Raw genomic sequence first — 17,105 nt, 5'->3', positions numbered from 1 at the left:
AAAATTCCACAATTTGACAACATTCCTAATAACAGATGTTTAATTTATTATCAAACACATTGAAATTGATAGATACCAAGTCACATAGCTCATATGGATGCCGATTACACTACTATCACAGAGGAAACAAAAATGGAGGAAACTCTTAAAAATCCACACATGTTGGTTGATGAAGCTGGATCCAAGGTATTGGAATTAGTCCGATTTATGACAACTGTTCAAGGAGCTAAAGCTGATGAGTAAGTATAAGACTAGAGCCTCATCATGGGGTTTATGTGATTACATACCTGTTTATATTTGGATAATTTGATTACCAGACCAAAGATTTCATGATTATTTGATCATCTAGGACTTTATTTTTGATTATTTGATTATCTTGTTCAAAAATATAGTTAATGATTAGATTAATTTTTTATGCAAAACAATTTGTGATTATGTGATGACTTGGACACCCCACGAGGAGCCTCATTTTTTATGATGACATTCTTTCACCTTTTTTAATCAATACTAGAACACACCCGTGATATCGCGAAACCGTGACTGAATTAAAGTATATAACTATGCGTATGCCTTATTTTAGTATTGGTATTGTCATCTGATAAAGTCATGCCGATTATAAGATGCACAGTTTTCTCTGCTTTCAAAATCTTTCTGTTTGAACCCGTCGACCTGGAACCTATCAATTATTGGTAATATTAATAATTTGGAAAACAAAAGGGCCTGGAATGGAGTATTTTTTACTCAACAGAATACAGCAAAATTCTAAATACACCGTTTGGTGGTGCGCCTGTCAGATGCGGAACGTAAAGATAAGGTAATAGGTAACAGGTGAATATACTATTGGTATCGGTGTCGGACTCGATCCGGAACTTCTTAATTATTGGCAATATTAATTAAGTAGAAAACAAATGGGCCTGGAGTGGTGTAATTTTTAATCAACACCATTGTACTATATTAGTTATATATAAAGTTGAATTCTTTGATTCATCGTTTTTACGTGATGACGGCTGACAAATTGGACCTCGTAATATTAGTATTATAGATATAACGTTTATTTTCGTTAAGTTACATGATAAGTATAAACTCTTTAGGTACAATGGAATTACAATCTTAATTTAACACAACATTGCTTAAACATTATCAGAAAACAATGTAAAAAGGAAAATGATCTACTTTCCTAAACATTTCAACATTACATCATTCACTCGAAATTAAATTAACGAAAACAGTTTTTCCAGCTTGTTTTTGTGTTTGAGTTTCAGTCTTGCATTAAAGTGCGAGGTTTGGCATGCCACAAAACCAAGTTCAACCCACCATTTTTTTCTTTATAAATGTCCTGTACCAAGTCAGGAATATGGCCATTGTTATATTATAGTTCGTTTCTGTGTTTGTCACATTTTAACGTTGTGTTTCCGTTGTGCCGTTTGTTTTCTCTTATATTTGAGTGTGAATTCACATTACTATAAGACGTGTCAAGATATTTTTCTATCCCAAATTCATGTATTTGGTTTTGATGTCATATTTGTTATTCTCATCGGATTTTGTCTGATGCTTGGTCCGTTTCTCTGTGTGTTACATTTTAATGTTGTGTCGTTGTTCTCCTCTTATATTTAATGCGTTTCCCTCAGTTTTATTTTGTTACCCGATTTTGTTTTTTGTCCATGGATTTACGAGTTTTGAACAGCGGTATACTTCTGTTGCCTTTATTTAAATTGTCTCTTTCCTGGTCCATGTACATTCAGTAACAAGTATGATATACATGCAAATGTGTATCTAAAATCGCTGTTATAACGAGGAACTTGTTACAGAGGCGGATTTAGGGGGACCAGGGGACCCGGGCCCCCCCTTTTTTGGAAAAAATTTGGTTGCTTATATAGGGAATCACTGAAGCGTGACTGGAGCGGGCCCCCTCTTATGAAAATTTCTGGATCCGCCACTGTGTTACGGATGTTAATTCCTAACGATCAAATCACGGATGTTAATTCCTAACAATCAAATCACGGATGTTAATTCTTAACAATCAAATCACGGATGTTAATTCCTAACAATCAAATCAAGGATGTTAATTCCTAGCAATCAAATCACGGTTGTTAATTCCAAACGATCAAATCTCGGATGTTAATTCCTAACGATCAAATCACGGATGTTAATTCCTAACGATCAAATCACGGATGTTAATTCCTAACAATCAAATCACAGATGTTAATTCCTAACAATCAAATCTCGGATGTTAATTCCTAATGATCAAATCACGGATGTTAATTCCTAACGATATGCATATTTAGCACTATGAATGATCTATGTTTGGATCCGTGTGGTCATTATTGATCAAACTGGCACAAATTCTGGTCAATTATGATATTGTTGCGCCACATTTTTTCTAATTGTAAAAAACAAATGAAATGATACACAAAATATGAAGTAAAGTAAGTTTAATTCGGACTATATGCTTGTATAATTGTAATGGCTTCTAAAATAATACTTAGTTTTCTCATATTTTGCTCGCTTTTTTTTTTTATTGCAGGCAATTTTCGGATGCTATTAGAAACAAATTGTTCAACACGTCCTTAGATCTAACGAGTTTAAATATACAACGAGGAAGAGACCATGGTTTACCATCATACACCGAATGGCGAAAATGGTGCAAGCTTCCTGCTCCAGTTGAAAATGACGATTGGGCGAGCATGACATACATAAAGCGTAGACTAAGGAGAGAGTTAGAGAAAATTTATAAGTAAGTTTGCGTATTCAACATTTTTTCATATCACTATGATTTAGCAAAGGGGGATGTTTAGAGGTGTCATGATTGCAAGAAAAGCACACTCTTCTTAAAAACATTGAGACTTTGAATAGTTCATCATTTGCATGAAAATATGTTAATCAATTGCATATTTTAAAATTAAAAGCAGAACACATCCAAGTTGTAAATGAAAAAAAATCAGTTTATTTTTCAAATTTGATATGACCTTTAGAGATGAACATTACAAACAAAAAAAACACAAACATAATGAACTCTAAGGAATAGTAAAAAAGGACGGTCCCTAATCAAATGGCAAAATCAAAAGCTCATACACATCAAACGAATGGATAACAACTATTATATTCCTGACTTGGTACAGATTTTTTTCTTTGTCATTCAATTATTCCCTTGAAGTTACAGCAACACATTCATGTTGACTGGAAGGAAAAGTACGTGATTATAATGCTGGGGAATAATGGCAAACTAGATCTAAAAAAAATGTCTCTTTTTACAGATTTCTGAAAAATAAGTGATCAAGTTTTTACCGACCATAATTTTTGTTGCCATTTAATACCTCCTTATATCCCAGGACCACCGGTACATGCATTTAGTATAAAAGTTAATATAACATTATAAAAGTGGCCATCAAATGACTTCAACCACCATTTAATTTTTAAATTAAAATGCTCAAATAATCTTTGATTATATTATTTTGCTGTTTGATAAACAATTTGATTTGATATACATATAACATTATTTTAGGAGTGTACATGATATTGATGTATACGTTGGTGGCATGTTAGAATTAAGAAGTACACAATTAAACGGTGGTGGTGATTTTACATACGTAGGAGAGACTTTCGGCTGCATCCTTGGCGAACAATTTAAAAACCTAAGAAATGGTGACAGGTTTTGGTATGAAAGAGCAGAACCAGAGGGTTTTAGTGAGAGTAAGTACTGTATGAGAAGTGGTATAATGTAAGGTGGTGAAATAAACACAAAGGCGAAAGATACCAAAGGGCAATTCTAACTAAAGGCGAAGACAAAATTGCAACGGCATGACAAAAATATTAAAACAGCAAACATACAAATATACAAACAAAATTTTATTAAACACTGCTGCTTAGTCATAATTTGAGTATTAACTAGACAACATTCGACGTTAATATACAGAAAACGAAAACGTAAGGATAACATAAGAACTGACATTGAAAATAGAAACTGTTTTGTTTTGTATTTTGTCTAGGTGTAATACCACCATTGATTTCCCCCTATTAGTCTTTGTTAAATTTCACTTTTCAAAAAAATGTGTAGAATTTATCTTTGTTTCAAATAAAGAAAATTAATACTTGGCATGAATATTTTTTTTCTGTCCAGTACTATAGAAAAAAATTTCACAGAACATTTCATTGCATATAAGAAAATAACCATCACTGGAAATTACCCAATCAAATGTCTCCCCTTATTTTATCTGTGTACAAGGTTTAGTCACCATGTAACCTCAAGATTACAAAATATTCTATAGAAATCCCAAATAAAAAATAATGGTGCTTTGAAATACCCAAGACATATGTTTATGACACAGAAATCTTTTACTGCAATAAAATGTAGAATTAATTACCTACAACTGTCAAATTCAAGGGAATATTTTTTTTCGACCTATTTTCGTATACAACCGGATGTGACGTACCATGATTTGGTGGTATTAGACCTTTAGTGTAAATGTTCTTTCTGTTGTCTCGTTGTTTTCCTCTTATCTTCATGTGTTTCCCTTGGTTTTAGTTTGTAACCCGGATTTTCTTCTATCAATCGATTATGACTGTCGAACTGTGGCCTTTATTTATATCAAATTAAGTAATTCAAATGGAAAATGTATTCATCTCTAAATGTGTCTGAGTTTTATGGCAGTCTATTACAACACTTCTGTGCTGACATGAATTATCATTGATATTGTCATATTTATAAATAAACTGTTTACAAAACTTTTGAATTTTTTGAAATACTAAGGCGTTTCTACTTCATGAATAGATTACCTTAGCTGTATTTGGCAAAACTTTTAGGAATTTTGGTCCTCAATGCTTTTCAACTTCGTACTTTATTTGGCCTTATAAACTTTGTGGGATTCGAACGGCACTGATGGGTCTTTTGTAGACGAAACGCGCGTCTGGCGTAGATACAAAATTTGATCCTGGTATCTTTGATGAGTTTTTGTATAGTATGGTGTGTTTTTTATTACCTCTAGTGCTAAGTATTTATCAGTACCGAGGAAAAATAAAAGATTGAAATGTGCATCTAAAGTATGAAAAAGGGGATTTTGCATCTTGTAACTGTTTATCTCACAATATCTATTAAATCTGTGTTTTAGGCAAGCTTGCGGAAATAAGAAAAGTGACACTGGCTGGGATTCTATGTAAAAATGTACCAGGTTTGTCAGAAATACACAAAAGGGCACTTATTAATCCAGCAAATGTCGCCGGTGGAAGGTATGTTTACACTTGATTTTATTTTAATTCCATAATAATGTCAGAAAAACGTTTTCATTTCGTCAAATACATTAGCAGTTTTATCAATGATCCAAGGTCCTGCATTGTGCCATTACAACGCGCTCAGTATGTTTTTTTAAGAATAAGTTCAAAAAGATACAGATGAACTCCCCCCAAACATGCAGTTCTAACATTTGAACCATTGCTCTTACTCTTAATGCCTCATTTTGAGGAGGAGGTTAATTTATCGTTTGATGATAAACACCATGGAGACCAAAAGCAAGACTTTCAAGATTAAATATGTGGTCAAAAAGTCGGTTGTTTCAGTTTGAAACTGAAGTGAATGTTGATAATATGCATGTTTGCACAGTTTTGCACTTCTGATACATTGATTTAAGCGGAAATGTCGGTCAATGATACAATATTTATATAAAAAAAACTTTATTTATTTCCAGAAAACCGTGTTCAAATGAGAGAAATATCAAACAAATGGACTTTAGTGCATGGGCAGGATAAGGTATGGTTATACAAACACATTAAATAATTCTCAACTCCTCCATGTAATCTAGTTATCATTATATTCTAATCAATATTACTTGTATGTGCAGTTTGCCTATTTTGAAACTCAGAAAGGTCATCGTATGCTTTAATATACTAACGTATGTATGTATGGCTTACGAATACATTATGCTATCTTCTATTAGTTTTAAACATTTTAAAAGATAATACTTTAATTTCAATATTAAGGTAGCACAATACAAAGATTTTTCATCCCCAACCAGACATCTTTAAACTGATGTAATTCCACTCATCTTTCTTTAAATTTTATAAATGAGGTACCAAAAGAAAGAAGAAGGATTAATCTTCCAAATTGTGATAATTTCATTATGACATAATTATTACATGATTAATTGTTATGTAATTAGTTGCCATATTGTGATGTCCATACTTGAATGAATTTAGCTTCTTTGTTATTCATAGCATCCCAAAATATTTTATAGATTCTTGCACAGCACAGTTTGACCTCCAAAACAGTGTCTCAGATTTTTCCTATTGTATTTCATTCTCTCATAAATCTACAATGAAATTTGCAACAATAATTCATAAGAGACCACTAAATTCAATTGGGTATAAAATTTGTTCTATTGATGATTTTGGAAATCTGAGACACAGTTTTGGAGGTCAAGCTGTGTTGTACCAGAATCTATTAAATATTTTGGGATGGTATGAAGAACAAAGACGCTAAATTCATTCAAGTGTGGACATCACAATATAGCAACTTATTACATAATAATTAATTATTAATTATGTAATAATTATGTCATAATGAAATTATCACAATTTGAAAGATGAATCTTTCTTCTTTCTTTTGGTACCTCATTTATAATATATAAAGCAGGATTAAATGAATTACATCAGTTTAAAGTTGTCCGATTGGGAGTGAACAAATCTTTGTATTGTGCTACCTTAAAACATGTTCATTTTAACTCCAGAGATGACTGTTTTCTTTCTATGAAACTTATTGGTTGTTTGAACAATAACACTAACTTGACTTTTTTTACTGCACCAGATAAGCATCTATATAATTAATGTATTGTCAATGGTCATCTTGTCAAAATAGTGGATTAAACCTTGTTTTACAGCTAGTAGCACCTCACATTTGTATGACAACTGTATATTATTCTATTATATTGAGAACAATGTGTGAGCTAAACAAACGAACACAATTAAACTGCCAAAAAATTAGTATCTCATTATGTGCCTGGAATTACAAGGTTACACATCATTTCAGTTTTTTAACATCTTCGCTAGACAAGGGTTACGATCCACTCACGTTCTCTTCACCATTGGCGGATTGAGATAAAATTTCGGAGGCACAAGGTAAGGATTGTTATTGGTTGCAGTAGAAACTTGCTGCATCCAATCAAAAAGCACCAATAACATGATCACGTGAAGATGTAGAAAGTGTTTGTAAACAATTGCCACGTGTTTATTGTGCAACAAGTCTTTACATCATACGACTATATTTAGTGACAACTTGAATGTTTTTAATCAACTAATAGAAGTTCCTGTGTATGTTTCATGCACAAATGCATGAATGTTGACGTATATTTTCGTTTCCGGCTTTACCAAGTGTGTAGAATCTAGACGCTACCATGTTTTTACCTCCAAATTGAAGAGTTAAAGTGCTACCATTGGTCAAGAATAATGTTTTCGGAATGGGCGTGACTTTAATCTTCCGATAGATGGCGCAACATTGATATCACAAATGTTAGCTCAATCTGCCAAGGGTGAAGAGAATGGGAGTGGATCGTAACCCTTGGCTAGCGAAGATGGTTTTTTAAGTGATCTGAAATTTCATTCTTCATACCTATTGCTTTGAATACATTGTGTCAAGGTCGCGTCAGTTTCATACTGTTTATGTAATTAGTATCACCAGATCGATACCTCTGTTGCTGGACTGTAAATATCTGATGGTATCACCTGCCATGCAAATTCAGATAGTTTGTTATTAAACTTTGCAGTCCAAAACATTTGGAAAGAATTTTAATTTGAATTATATGTTCCCCTCATGCAAAGCGCTATTATAGTGGTCGCCTCTTATCTAATCTTTTTATTTTGTTAAGTTAAACTAGTTCCTTAGTTTAAATTTTCAACTATTTAAACTATAGTTGTTAATTTCTGTGTCATTTTGGTCTCTTGTGGAGAGTTGTCTCATTGGCAATCATACCACATCTTCTTTTTTATATTAACAAAACAAAAAGATTATATAAAAGCCTAACAATATAATAGAGCGTTGGATGAGGGGAATTATTGAACCTCAATGAATCTGTATTCATGTGACCTCCAATATAACCCCTTGGCTGGAGATGGATTGCGCATGTATTGACATATAAAAAGGAAACTAATGTCAATATTAAAACTAAAACAAAGATAAATTACTTGGTCAAATTTGATCCACAAAAATAATTCTTTAAAAACAATGATAAACAGACATTTGAACCTATTATAGGAAATCTATCAGACCTAGACATATTCAATTGCACGTGGTCGCTATCTGTATATACTCAAAGTTATGCTAATATCGGGTAAATGACCATCGACAGTCTTAGAGGTCATCTAGATCAGTCTTAGAGGTCATCTAGATGGTTAATGAAATGACGCCTAGACAAAAAACCCTAATGAAATGTTGATCATTTTATCGAGTCTATGTATCGTTTTGTCCTTGCCCTGTGTGCCATAAGGACTATCAAGGACTAAGTATATATCATTAATTATTTATTTACACTAATTTTTTTTAATTTGGATATACATTTACGTGTTATAAATCAAATATGAGAATTTAGGTCAAATCGGTATCACGAATTAGACAGCTCATAGCCCTTTAAGGATTATAGATTTCTTTATAATGATATAGAATGCCAATTTTGGCAACTTTAACTATTATGTTTGTTTGCTTTGCTCACACAATCTTGTCAATATAATGGAATTCTACGCGACTGTTGTACAAGGGAGAGGTTCGGCTAGCTATAAAACCAGGTTCAATCCACAATTTTCTGCATAAGGAAAAGCTCGTACCAAGTCAGGAATATGACAGTTGTTTTCCATTAGTTTGATGTGTTTGAGCTTTTGATTTTTTGATTTTTATTATTTGATTAAGGACTTTCCGTTTTGAATTCTCCTTGGATTTCGTTTTGTTTTCAGCTATTTTCCTTTTTTCAGTAATATTCTATGCGGATTTTTTTTTATATGATGTTATTACTTCTCTAAGGCTCAAATTAAAGTAACAACGATCAAAATAACCGAAAAAAAGCATGTTTCTTGTATCTAAAAAAGTAATTTAAAGACAAACCCTGAAAGGATGTTGTTAAAGTCATCAAAATCAATCTAGACTTGCATTGTATCATAGCAAACATCGTTTTTGAAAAGAGGTGGTTCAAGAGCTCTTAAGTTATCACACACAATATGCATTAGGTGGCATTTCCAAATCAATCAAGGACTATAACCCTTACACGGCAAAAAGGAAAATCGTCAAAATCAAACTATCTCCATTTTCAAAGATTGAAAAAAAAATCATTGGTTATAGGACTTTTAGGTTATAGCAAGGAAGCAATGTAGTGCCTCGTTCCGTATTGTATAGACTATATTTACTAAACAGCAAAAGTGTCAATGGTCAATATCGAACTGGACTTCCATTTTGTCATCAGAAACAACATTTCAAAATTTGAAAAGCATCAGATTAACGGTTTCTAAGATATCGTATAGAAACTTAATAAATGGTGTCATCATCAATTGATAATAAGAAGATATGAAATAAACGTACTGAATCTACAAGCAAACGACACAGATAAATATTGATACCTAGAGATCAACATTAGGTTAATATCAATTATGGATATTCTTCTACGCTAAAAAATAGATGCACAAATTCGAACGTCAATGAAATTAATTCTTACAAATTAAGGAAAAAACTGGCTCCATTAATTTCTGTTCAGCAATGATTCTTCAGTCTGTCTTAACGCAGTATTCAGATATCATTTTGTTTTATTTTTCAGACTGTTATACAAGGCAACACACGGACATACAGATGATTATGTAGTATGACTGCTTCCTTAAAGATAAACTTGTAAACAATCTTTAGACCACTTACTTGTGATAGCATTTCTGTATCATTCCTAACTGTAATAGTTCTAACTTATTGTATTTCATATTTTTCAAACTTAGAATTTCACCCGTCATAGCATACTGTAGTAATTCTTACTATATTGTAATTCATATTTATAATAATTACATTAGATGTATGTTTCATTATAATATTTTATTCTGATTGGCTAACTGCACATCACGTGTTATTCCGTAAGCAGTTGTAATGCTCAATACAACTTTTCATTCATGATAACAGGTGCTCCAACAATAAAGTGCACAGGTGAATTAAATAATGAAATATATAAAATTCGTGTTTTCGTGATCATAGCTAAAAAATGTAATTATAAGTATTGAATGCTTCTTTTTGTAACTTTATAGGGTTGTAAAAGCGTTGACCGTGCGTACATTTTTAGAATGAAGCGCTTCCGCGCTTCATACAAAATGTACTTCGGTCAACGCTTTTACACCCCAATAAATTTACAAAAAGAAGCATTCAATTCTTAATTAAAGTTTCACTTGCTAAGTTATTATAGCATCTATTATGAAATATCTAAAGAGTATTTCATATTTGTCTTCAAATAAAAGTTCTTTTGTTTTGATTTTGAAACAAAAACAAATATAGTTTATAAATTGACCAAGATTTAAATTTTGTTGATTATATTTATTCATATTTCAATTTAAGCTATATATTTCATATTTGTATTTATGCTTTTTCACCACTTTTTCCAGATATTATGATTGAATATCAAGAAAAATATATGTTTTGCATTTTATAAATGTGTGCAGTTCTGGCTTTCAATCAATTAATTACGCTTTTTTTTTGTGTTTCATGTCTTTTGTGTTTATCTGTATTTTCCGTAGTACTCTTTAGTCTGTAGCAATAAATGAACTGAAACAGTTGATTTATTTCTGCATAAAAAAACTGGAAAATTTACAAAACACACATTCATGCAATGATGTGAGGCAAAATATAGCAAAATAAAAAAAAAAACCCTAATATCACATTTTCATATGCGTTATTGCTAAAAACCTCAATGCGATGTGATGAAAGAAACTGATTACCAGACAAACGACACATGTGTATTGGAGAATTTTCATCACTGGCAAGATTGATACTGTTAGTTTGTTGCCATAAACCAAGAGAGTTAAACAAAACAGCCAAAGCTGTCCAAGTGGCAATCTATGTTGAAGTCACTCTGAGAACTGAAAATATTAAGAACTAGAGGCTCTCAAGAGCCTGTGTCGCTCACCTTGGTCTATGTGCATATTAACAACGGACACAGATAAATTCATGACAAAATGGTGTTTCGGTGATGGTAATGTGTTTGTAGATCTTTCTTTACTGAACATTCTTGTTGCTACAATTATCTCTATCTATAATGAACTTGGCCCAGTAATTACAGTGGAAAATATTTCCCAAAAATTAACAAAAATTAACAAACATTTATGAAAATTGTTAACAATTGACTATAAAGGGCAATAACTCCTTAAGGGGTCAATTGAAAATTTTGGTCATGTTGACTTATTTGTAGATCTTATTTTGCTGAAAATTATTGCTGTTTACAGTATATCTCTATCTATAATAATATTCAAGATAATAACCAAAATCTGCAAAATTTCCTTAAAATTACTAATTCGGGGGCAGCAACCCAACAACTGGTTGTCTGATTTGTCTGAAAATTTCAGGGCAGATAGATCTTGACCTGATAAACAATTTAACCCCATGTCAAATTTGCTCTAAATGCTTTGGTTTCAGAGATATAAGCCAAAATCTACATTTCACCCCTATGTTCCATTTTTAGCCATGGCGGCCATCTTGGTTGGTTGGCCAGGTCACTCCACACATTTTTTTAAACTAGATACCCCAATAATGATTGTGGCCAAGTTTGGTTAAATTTGGCCCAGTAGTTTCAGGAGAAGATTTTTGTAAAAGATTACAAAAATTTACGAAAAATTGGTCAAAATTGACTATTAAGGGCAATAAATCCTAAAGGGGTCAACTGATAATTTTGGTCATATTGACTTATTTGTAGATCTTACTTTGTTGAACATTATTGCTGTTTACAGTTTATCTCTTTCTATAATAATATTCAAGATAATAACCAAAATCTGCAAAATTTCCTTCAAATTACTTATTTCGGGGCAGCAACCCAACAACCGGTTGTCCGATTCATTTGAAAGTTTCAGGGCAGCAACCCAACAACCGGTTGTCCGATTCATTTGAAAGTTTCAGGGCAGATAGATTTTCACTTGATGAACAATTTAACCCCATGTCAGATTTGCTCTAAATGCTTTGGTTTCAGAGATATAAGCCAAAATCTACATTTCACCCCTATGTTCTATTTTTAGCCATGGCGGCCATCTTGGTTGGTTGGCCGGGTCACGCCACACATTTTATAAACTAGATACCCCAAAGATGATTGTGGCCAAGTTTGGATTAATTTGGCCCAGTAGTCCAGAGAAGATTTTTGTAAAAGCTAACGACGACGGACGACGACGACGGACGCAAAGTGATGGGAAAAGTGATGGGAAGAGCTAAAAATGTAACTGCTAGTACAGAAAGCATCATGATGGTACATTTAGAACTTACAACCCGTAAGTAGTGGTATCAACCATGTGTTAGTATGATAAGTATAATGTTGGTGTTTGTGCTCATACCACATGTCAACGACATCTATCTATAATACTAAAATTACGAGGTCCAATTTGTCAGCCGTCATCGGGTAAAAATGATAAATCAAAGAATTCAACTCTATATATAACTAATATAGGACAATGGTGTAGATTAAAAATTACACCACTCCAGACCCTTTTGTTTTCCACATAATTAATATTGCCAATAATTAACAAGTTCCGGGTCTAATCCGATACCGATACCAATAGTATATTCACCTGTTAGCTATTACCTTATCTGTACGTTCCGCATTTGACAGGCGCACCACCAAACGGTGTATTTAGGATTTTGCTATATACACGGGTCATAATCAAAGGGCTGACACTACTAAATTCAATCATTGTCAAATTGTTCCCTATTGTAGCTTTATTCAGCAATCAGCAAGACTTTCTAAGATAACTAATATAGGACAATGCTGTTGATTAAAAAATACCCCATTCCTGGATAGCCTGGACCTTTTGTTTTCCAATGCAAATAATTAATATTTCCAATAATGAGGGGGGGCAAGGGGTTTAACTGTTATGCTGTTATGGGGCATTTTAATTCTTTGTTATCTGTTATTCTGAAAATATATTTACTGTTAGCTGTTATTGTCTTATTCTTTGTTAGCTGTTAAATAGGACTATTATCTTTTTTGTTATCTGTTATTATGAGAATCTATTTGCTGTTAACTGTTATTGAAAATTGGAATGTTAGCATTTTGACAGCCAATCTTCCGTAGAAATTGAAGATAATTGAAAATGATTGTGATTTGAATGGATAATAGTCTCATTGGCACGCTTACCACATCTTCTTACAATGTATATCTATTGGGGTCTTTCTACTGGTAATATCGGGTGGCCAAGTATTTGCAGAAGAATTTCAGTAACATACATCACATAAACATATTAAAATCAATTGGACCCAGGACCATTCCAGTATATATTATTATTATCCTTTGTAATAAATTCCGTTGTCTGTGAACATGTAGCATTTTGTACAAATTATAATTCACTTATTACTTGTACAATAGCTTATAGTATGGATTTTGTTATAAAAAAAGCATTGGTACACTCTATAGATTTTTTTATTCAATGACCACATAATAATCTTTATGCTGTACTATTACACCACTGTCCCTGATTAGGGGAGGATTGGACACCAACTAGCATGCTTAAGTTGACGCAGTCACATTCTGTATGTGCCTATTTCCAAGTCAGGAGCCTGGATTCAGTGGTTGTAGTTTGTTACTGTGTTTCTCGTCAACTATTTTGTGGATAAATTAGGCAGTTAGTTTTCTCCTTTGAATCGTTTTACATTACTAAGTGGTATGGGTTTGAATTATGGCTTTGGGAATTATACAACATCTTTTTCTTTTAGCATTTATATTATAAGTGCTACTCCCTCTCTTTTCATTTACATGAAAGAGAATCCTGACCATCATATTTTTAAAAGCTTTTTAACTGCTTCACATGGCGAAAATTGAAGCTCAGAAATCATTGATGCAAATAAAGATGTGTCTTCAGTTTAATTTTTCGACAAATACCCTTTTAAAAATCCTACAGCTTCTGCAATGCTGTACCCAAATTTTCCATATTCTATAATTTCACATAAGATGCATGATTTGTGTTTCACTTGGTGTCATCCAAATTTTCACTAGGTCCAATTTCTATTATACTATCAGAATTGTCACTTGAGTCAATTTCTATTATCAGAATAACCATAACTGGCATGTGTGTGCCAGTTACATGTCCTGTCTCCACTGATCTGGGTATTTTTGTATTTTATAAGTAAGTTTTATCATGAGGTCATTAAATAAAAAAAATATATTGTGCATCTATGTTTTTTTTTATTACTTGTAAAGTACAAATGTATATATATTGCTTTTCAGAAATAAAAAATCTAAAAATCAAATTGATAATAAAGTGTCAATGGCTGCACTACTTTCAAAAATTAAATAAAAAAACCTAAATCATTAAAAATTGACCCTCAAATGCCCTAGATTAAAAATATCCGTATATCAAAAACAGAAACTAGTAATTTCGTTCAGAAAAATTCAACATCCATACTATAACTTAATGTACAAGTTACGGAAAAAAATCAACCAAGGCAGAACTGCCTCAACGGCCGAAACGTCTTGTTTACACAAATTACATTTTTCTAGGTCCATACCACAAGTTATATACTAAGATCTACGAGTCATCTACTGGATTGGTCCTGGACAGATTTGTTTTCATATTTCATTTACTGTTATCTGTTATTGTCCCTTTTCAATTCCTTGTTATCTGTTTTTCACCAAATCAATTCACTGTTTTGCTGTTATGGGGACCCCCCTTGCCCCCCCTCAATAATTGATAAGTTCCAGGTCGACGGGTTCAAACAGAAAGATTTGAAAGCAGAGAAAACTGTGTATCTTATAATCGACATGACTTAATCAGATGACAATACCAATTACTAAAATAAGGCTTAGGCATAGTTATATACTTTAATTCAGTCACGGACCCGCGATATCACGGGTGTGTACTTGTACTATTAAACGAGAAGACCTCATTTTTGGTGTCGCTTCTCTTCTTTCCACAATAAATTAATCAACACGCCTCTGTGTCCTATAGGTACAGTGCGTAGTCGCATTTGTCATCCATTCAAATGATTATTCAGATTGAGTTATTTTGGGAGAAAATCGAGAAAAAGGGCATCCGGATATTGTCCCGTCATTGGACAAAATTTTAAGTCAGATTATACTTCCGGTTTGCGTTTTTCTGTATACTTTGAACATACATATACTACGAATAAAGTGTATTTTCAGAATTCTATCTGCTATCATTTTCAAGTTTACTATCCACGGTGGTCACAGAGTTTATTAAATAGAGAGGGTCTGTATACTATATCAATGACCACCATGGATCGATTAGAAAACTTAGAATTGATAGTAAATACACTTTATTTATATAGTGAATGTTCATAATATACAGAGAAGCGCTAAAATTATTCATGTGCACTTTTGATACCTTTTCTGAAATTCTCCAGTCATTAAATCTTTTACAAAATTCATTGATTACAAAAAAAAAGAAGATGTGGTATGATTGCCATGTTGATACAACTCTCCACAAGAGACCAAAATGACACAGAAATTAACAATTAATGGTTACTGTACGGCCTTCAACAAAGAGCAAAGCCCATACCGCATACTCAGCTTCAAAAGGCCCCAAAATGACAATGTAAAACAATGCAAACGAGAAAACTAGCGGCCTTATTTATGTACAAAAAATGAACGAAAAACAAATATGTAACACATAAACAAACGACAACCACTGAATTACAGGCTCCTTACTTAAATAAATGTTCATAACATACTAAATGTATGTTCATATTGAAACAATCTAATTAAAAACCGATCTCTCATCGCTCCCGTTTTCTGATATGTCGCGTGGGAGATCTAACGAAACCGGCTATGAGGTCACATGTGAGTGAACTAAAAGTTATGAATTTATAATGATATGCAAATGAGTTGACGACCTATTAATAAGCCAATCAAAAAAGTTTATGCATTATTTTGACTGATGATTTCGTCGTAAATAAAATGAGTTACATCCCTTTACCTTACGTTAAACTTCAAAGATCGTGGAAGACTCACTTTCATTGGTAGAAAAAGACACACCTACCAGGTCACTCACATGTGACCTCAAAGCGGGTTTCGTTAGATCTCCCACGCGACATATCAGAAACAGGAGCGATGAGAGATCTGTTTTTAATTAGATTGATATTGAAATTGATAGAAAACCAAAAATTGGGAACTTTGGAAATAAAGGTGGAGGGTAAAAAAAAACATTTTCCTGTCCCCAATAACCTATGACTTATGATACTTTTGCTGAAATTCTCCAGTCATTCTGTATTTAACAAAATTCTTCCAACAACACTTTACATACTGATACTTTAAACTACGCTCTGAATGCCCGCGCGATTTCGCGGGTGTGTTCTAGTACTATGTTAAATTAATTTCGAATGAATTCAAAATTTAATTGGCAAATAGTAAACCGTTTTGTTGCTTAAAAATAAACAGACTTTTGCGTCTAAATGAGAATTTCACGAAATGAAAATGAAGATGAATACTACTACATCCTTGACACATGCTGGTAGTGAAGCGCGCTACTTTGCTAATGGTCAAAGTAGCTTAAAGACAAAGACTTGCAAATCAAAAATTTCAAATGCATTTCAAACAAAAAAAAATCCAAAATGTCCTACCTACTACAATCTGAAGGCGATACCATTTTAGATCTAGTATAAAATTGTTTCATTTAAATTATGTCAAATAACTATATTTGCGAAAAACATAAAAGTCTATACACACCATGTATTATATAAATCAACCCATTACCAAAGCCGTGGTCACTACAGGTGGTACTGTCATAAATTGAAAGTAAATCAGCATTAGTATCGTCCTAGTCAGATTTTGAGAGAAAAAAATGTATGGTGAAGATATTGATTGTGATAGAGACAAAGCGTAGATAATCTTGAAGATTCCATTCTTTTGTTTTGCATTTCAAGGCTTCGATGTCTCTGTAAAACAAATATGGCAACACCA

The 17,105-nt window shown here is 32.6% G+C and overlaps 1 protein-coding gene across 1 annotated transcript in view; it reads left to right on the top strand.

The window, feature by feature from the left end:
* The window catches only part of LOC139511788 (salivary peroxidase/catechol oxidase-like), a 40,344-nt gene extending 30,352 nt beyond the window's left edge, over positions 1–9,992 (top strand). The window contains exons 13-18 of the mRNA XM_071298848.1: positions 73–239; positions 2,525–2,734; positions 3,503–3,690; positions 5,106–5,223; positions 5,679–5,740; positions 9,780–9,992. Coding sequence (XP_071154949.1) covers positions 73–239; positions 2,525–2,734; positions 3,503–3,690; positions 5,106–5,223; positions 5,679–5,739 — 744 coding nt within the window. The 3' untranslated portion in view covers position 5,740; positions 9,780–9,992. The remainder of the gene's footprint in view (positions 1–72; positions 240–2,524; positions 2,735–3,502; positions 3,691–5,105; positions 5,224–5,678; positions 5,741–9,779) is intronic.
* The last annotated feature ends 7,113 nt before the right edge of the window (positions 9,993–17,105 follow it).

This window comes from Mytilus edulis, chromosome 2 (genome assembly GCF_963676685.1).
Source record: "Mytilus edulis chromosome 2, xbMytEdul2.2, whole genome shotgun sequence".
Lineage (NCBI taxonomy): Eukaryota > Metazoa > Mollusca > Bivalvia > Mytilida > Mytilidae > Mytilus > Mytilus edulis.
Note: the sequence above shows the minus strand (reverse complement) of the source record. Positions and strands in the feature narration are given on the sequence as shown.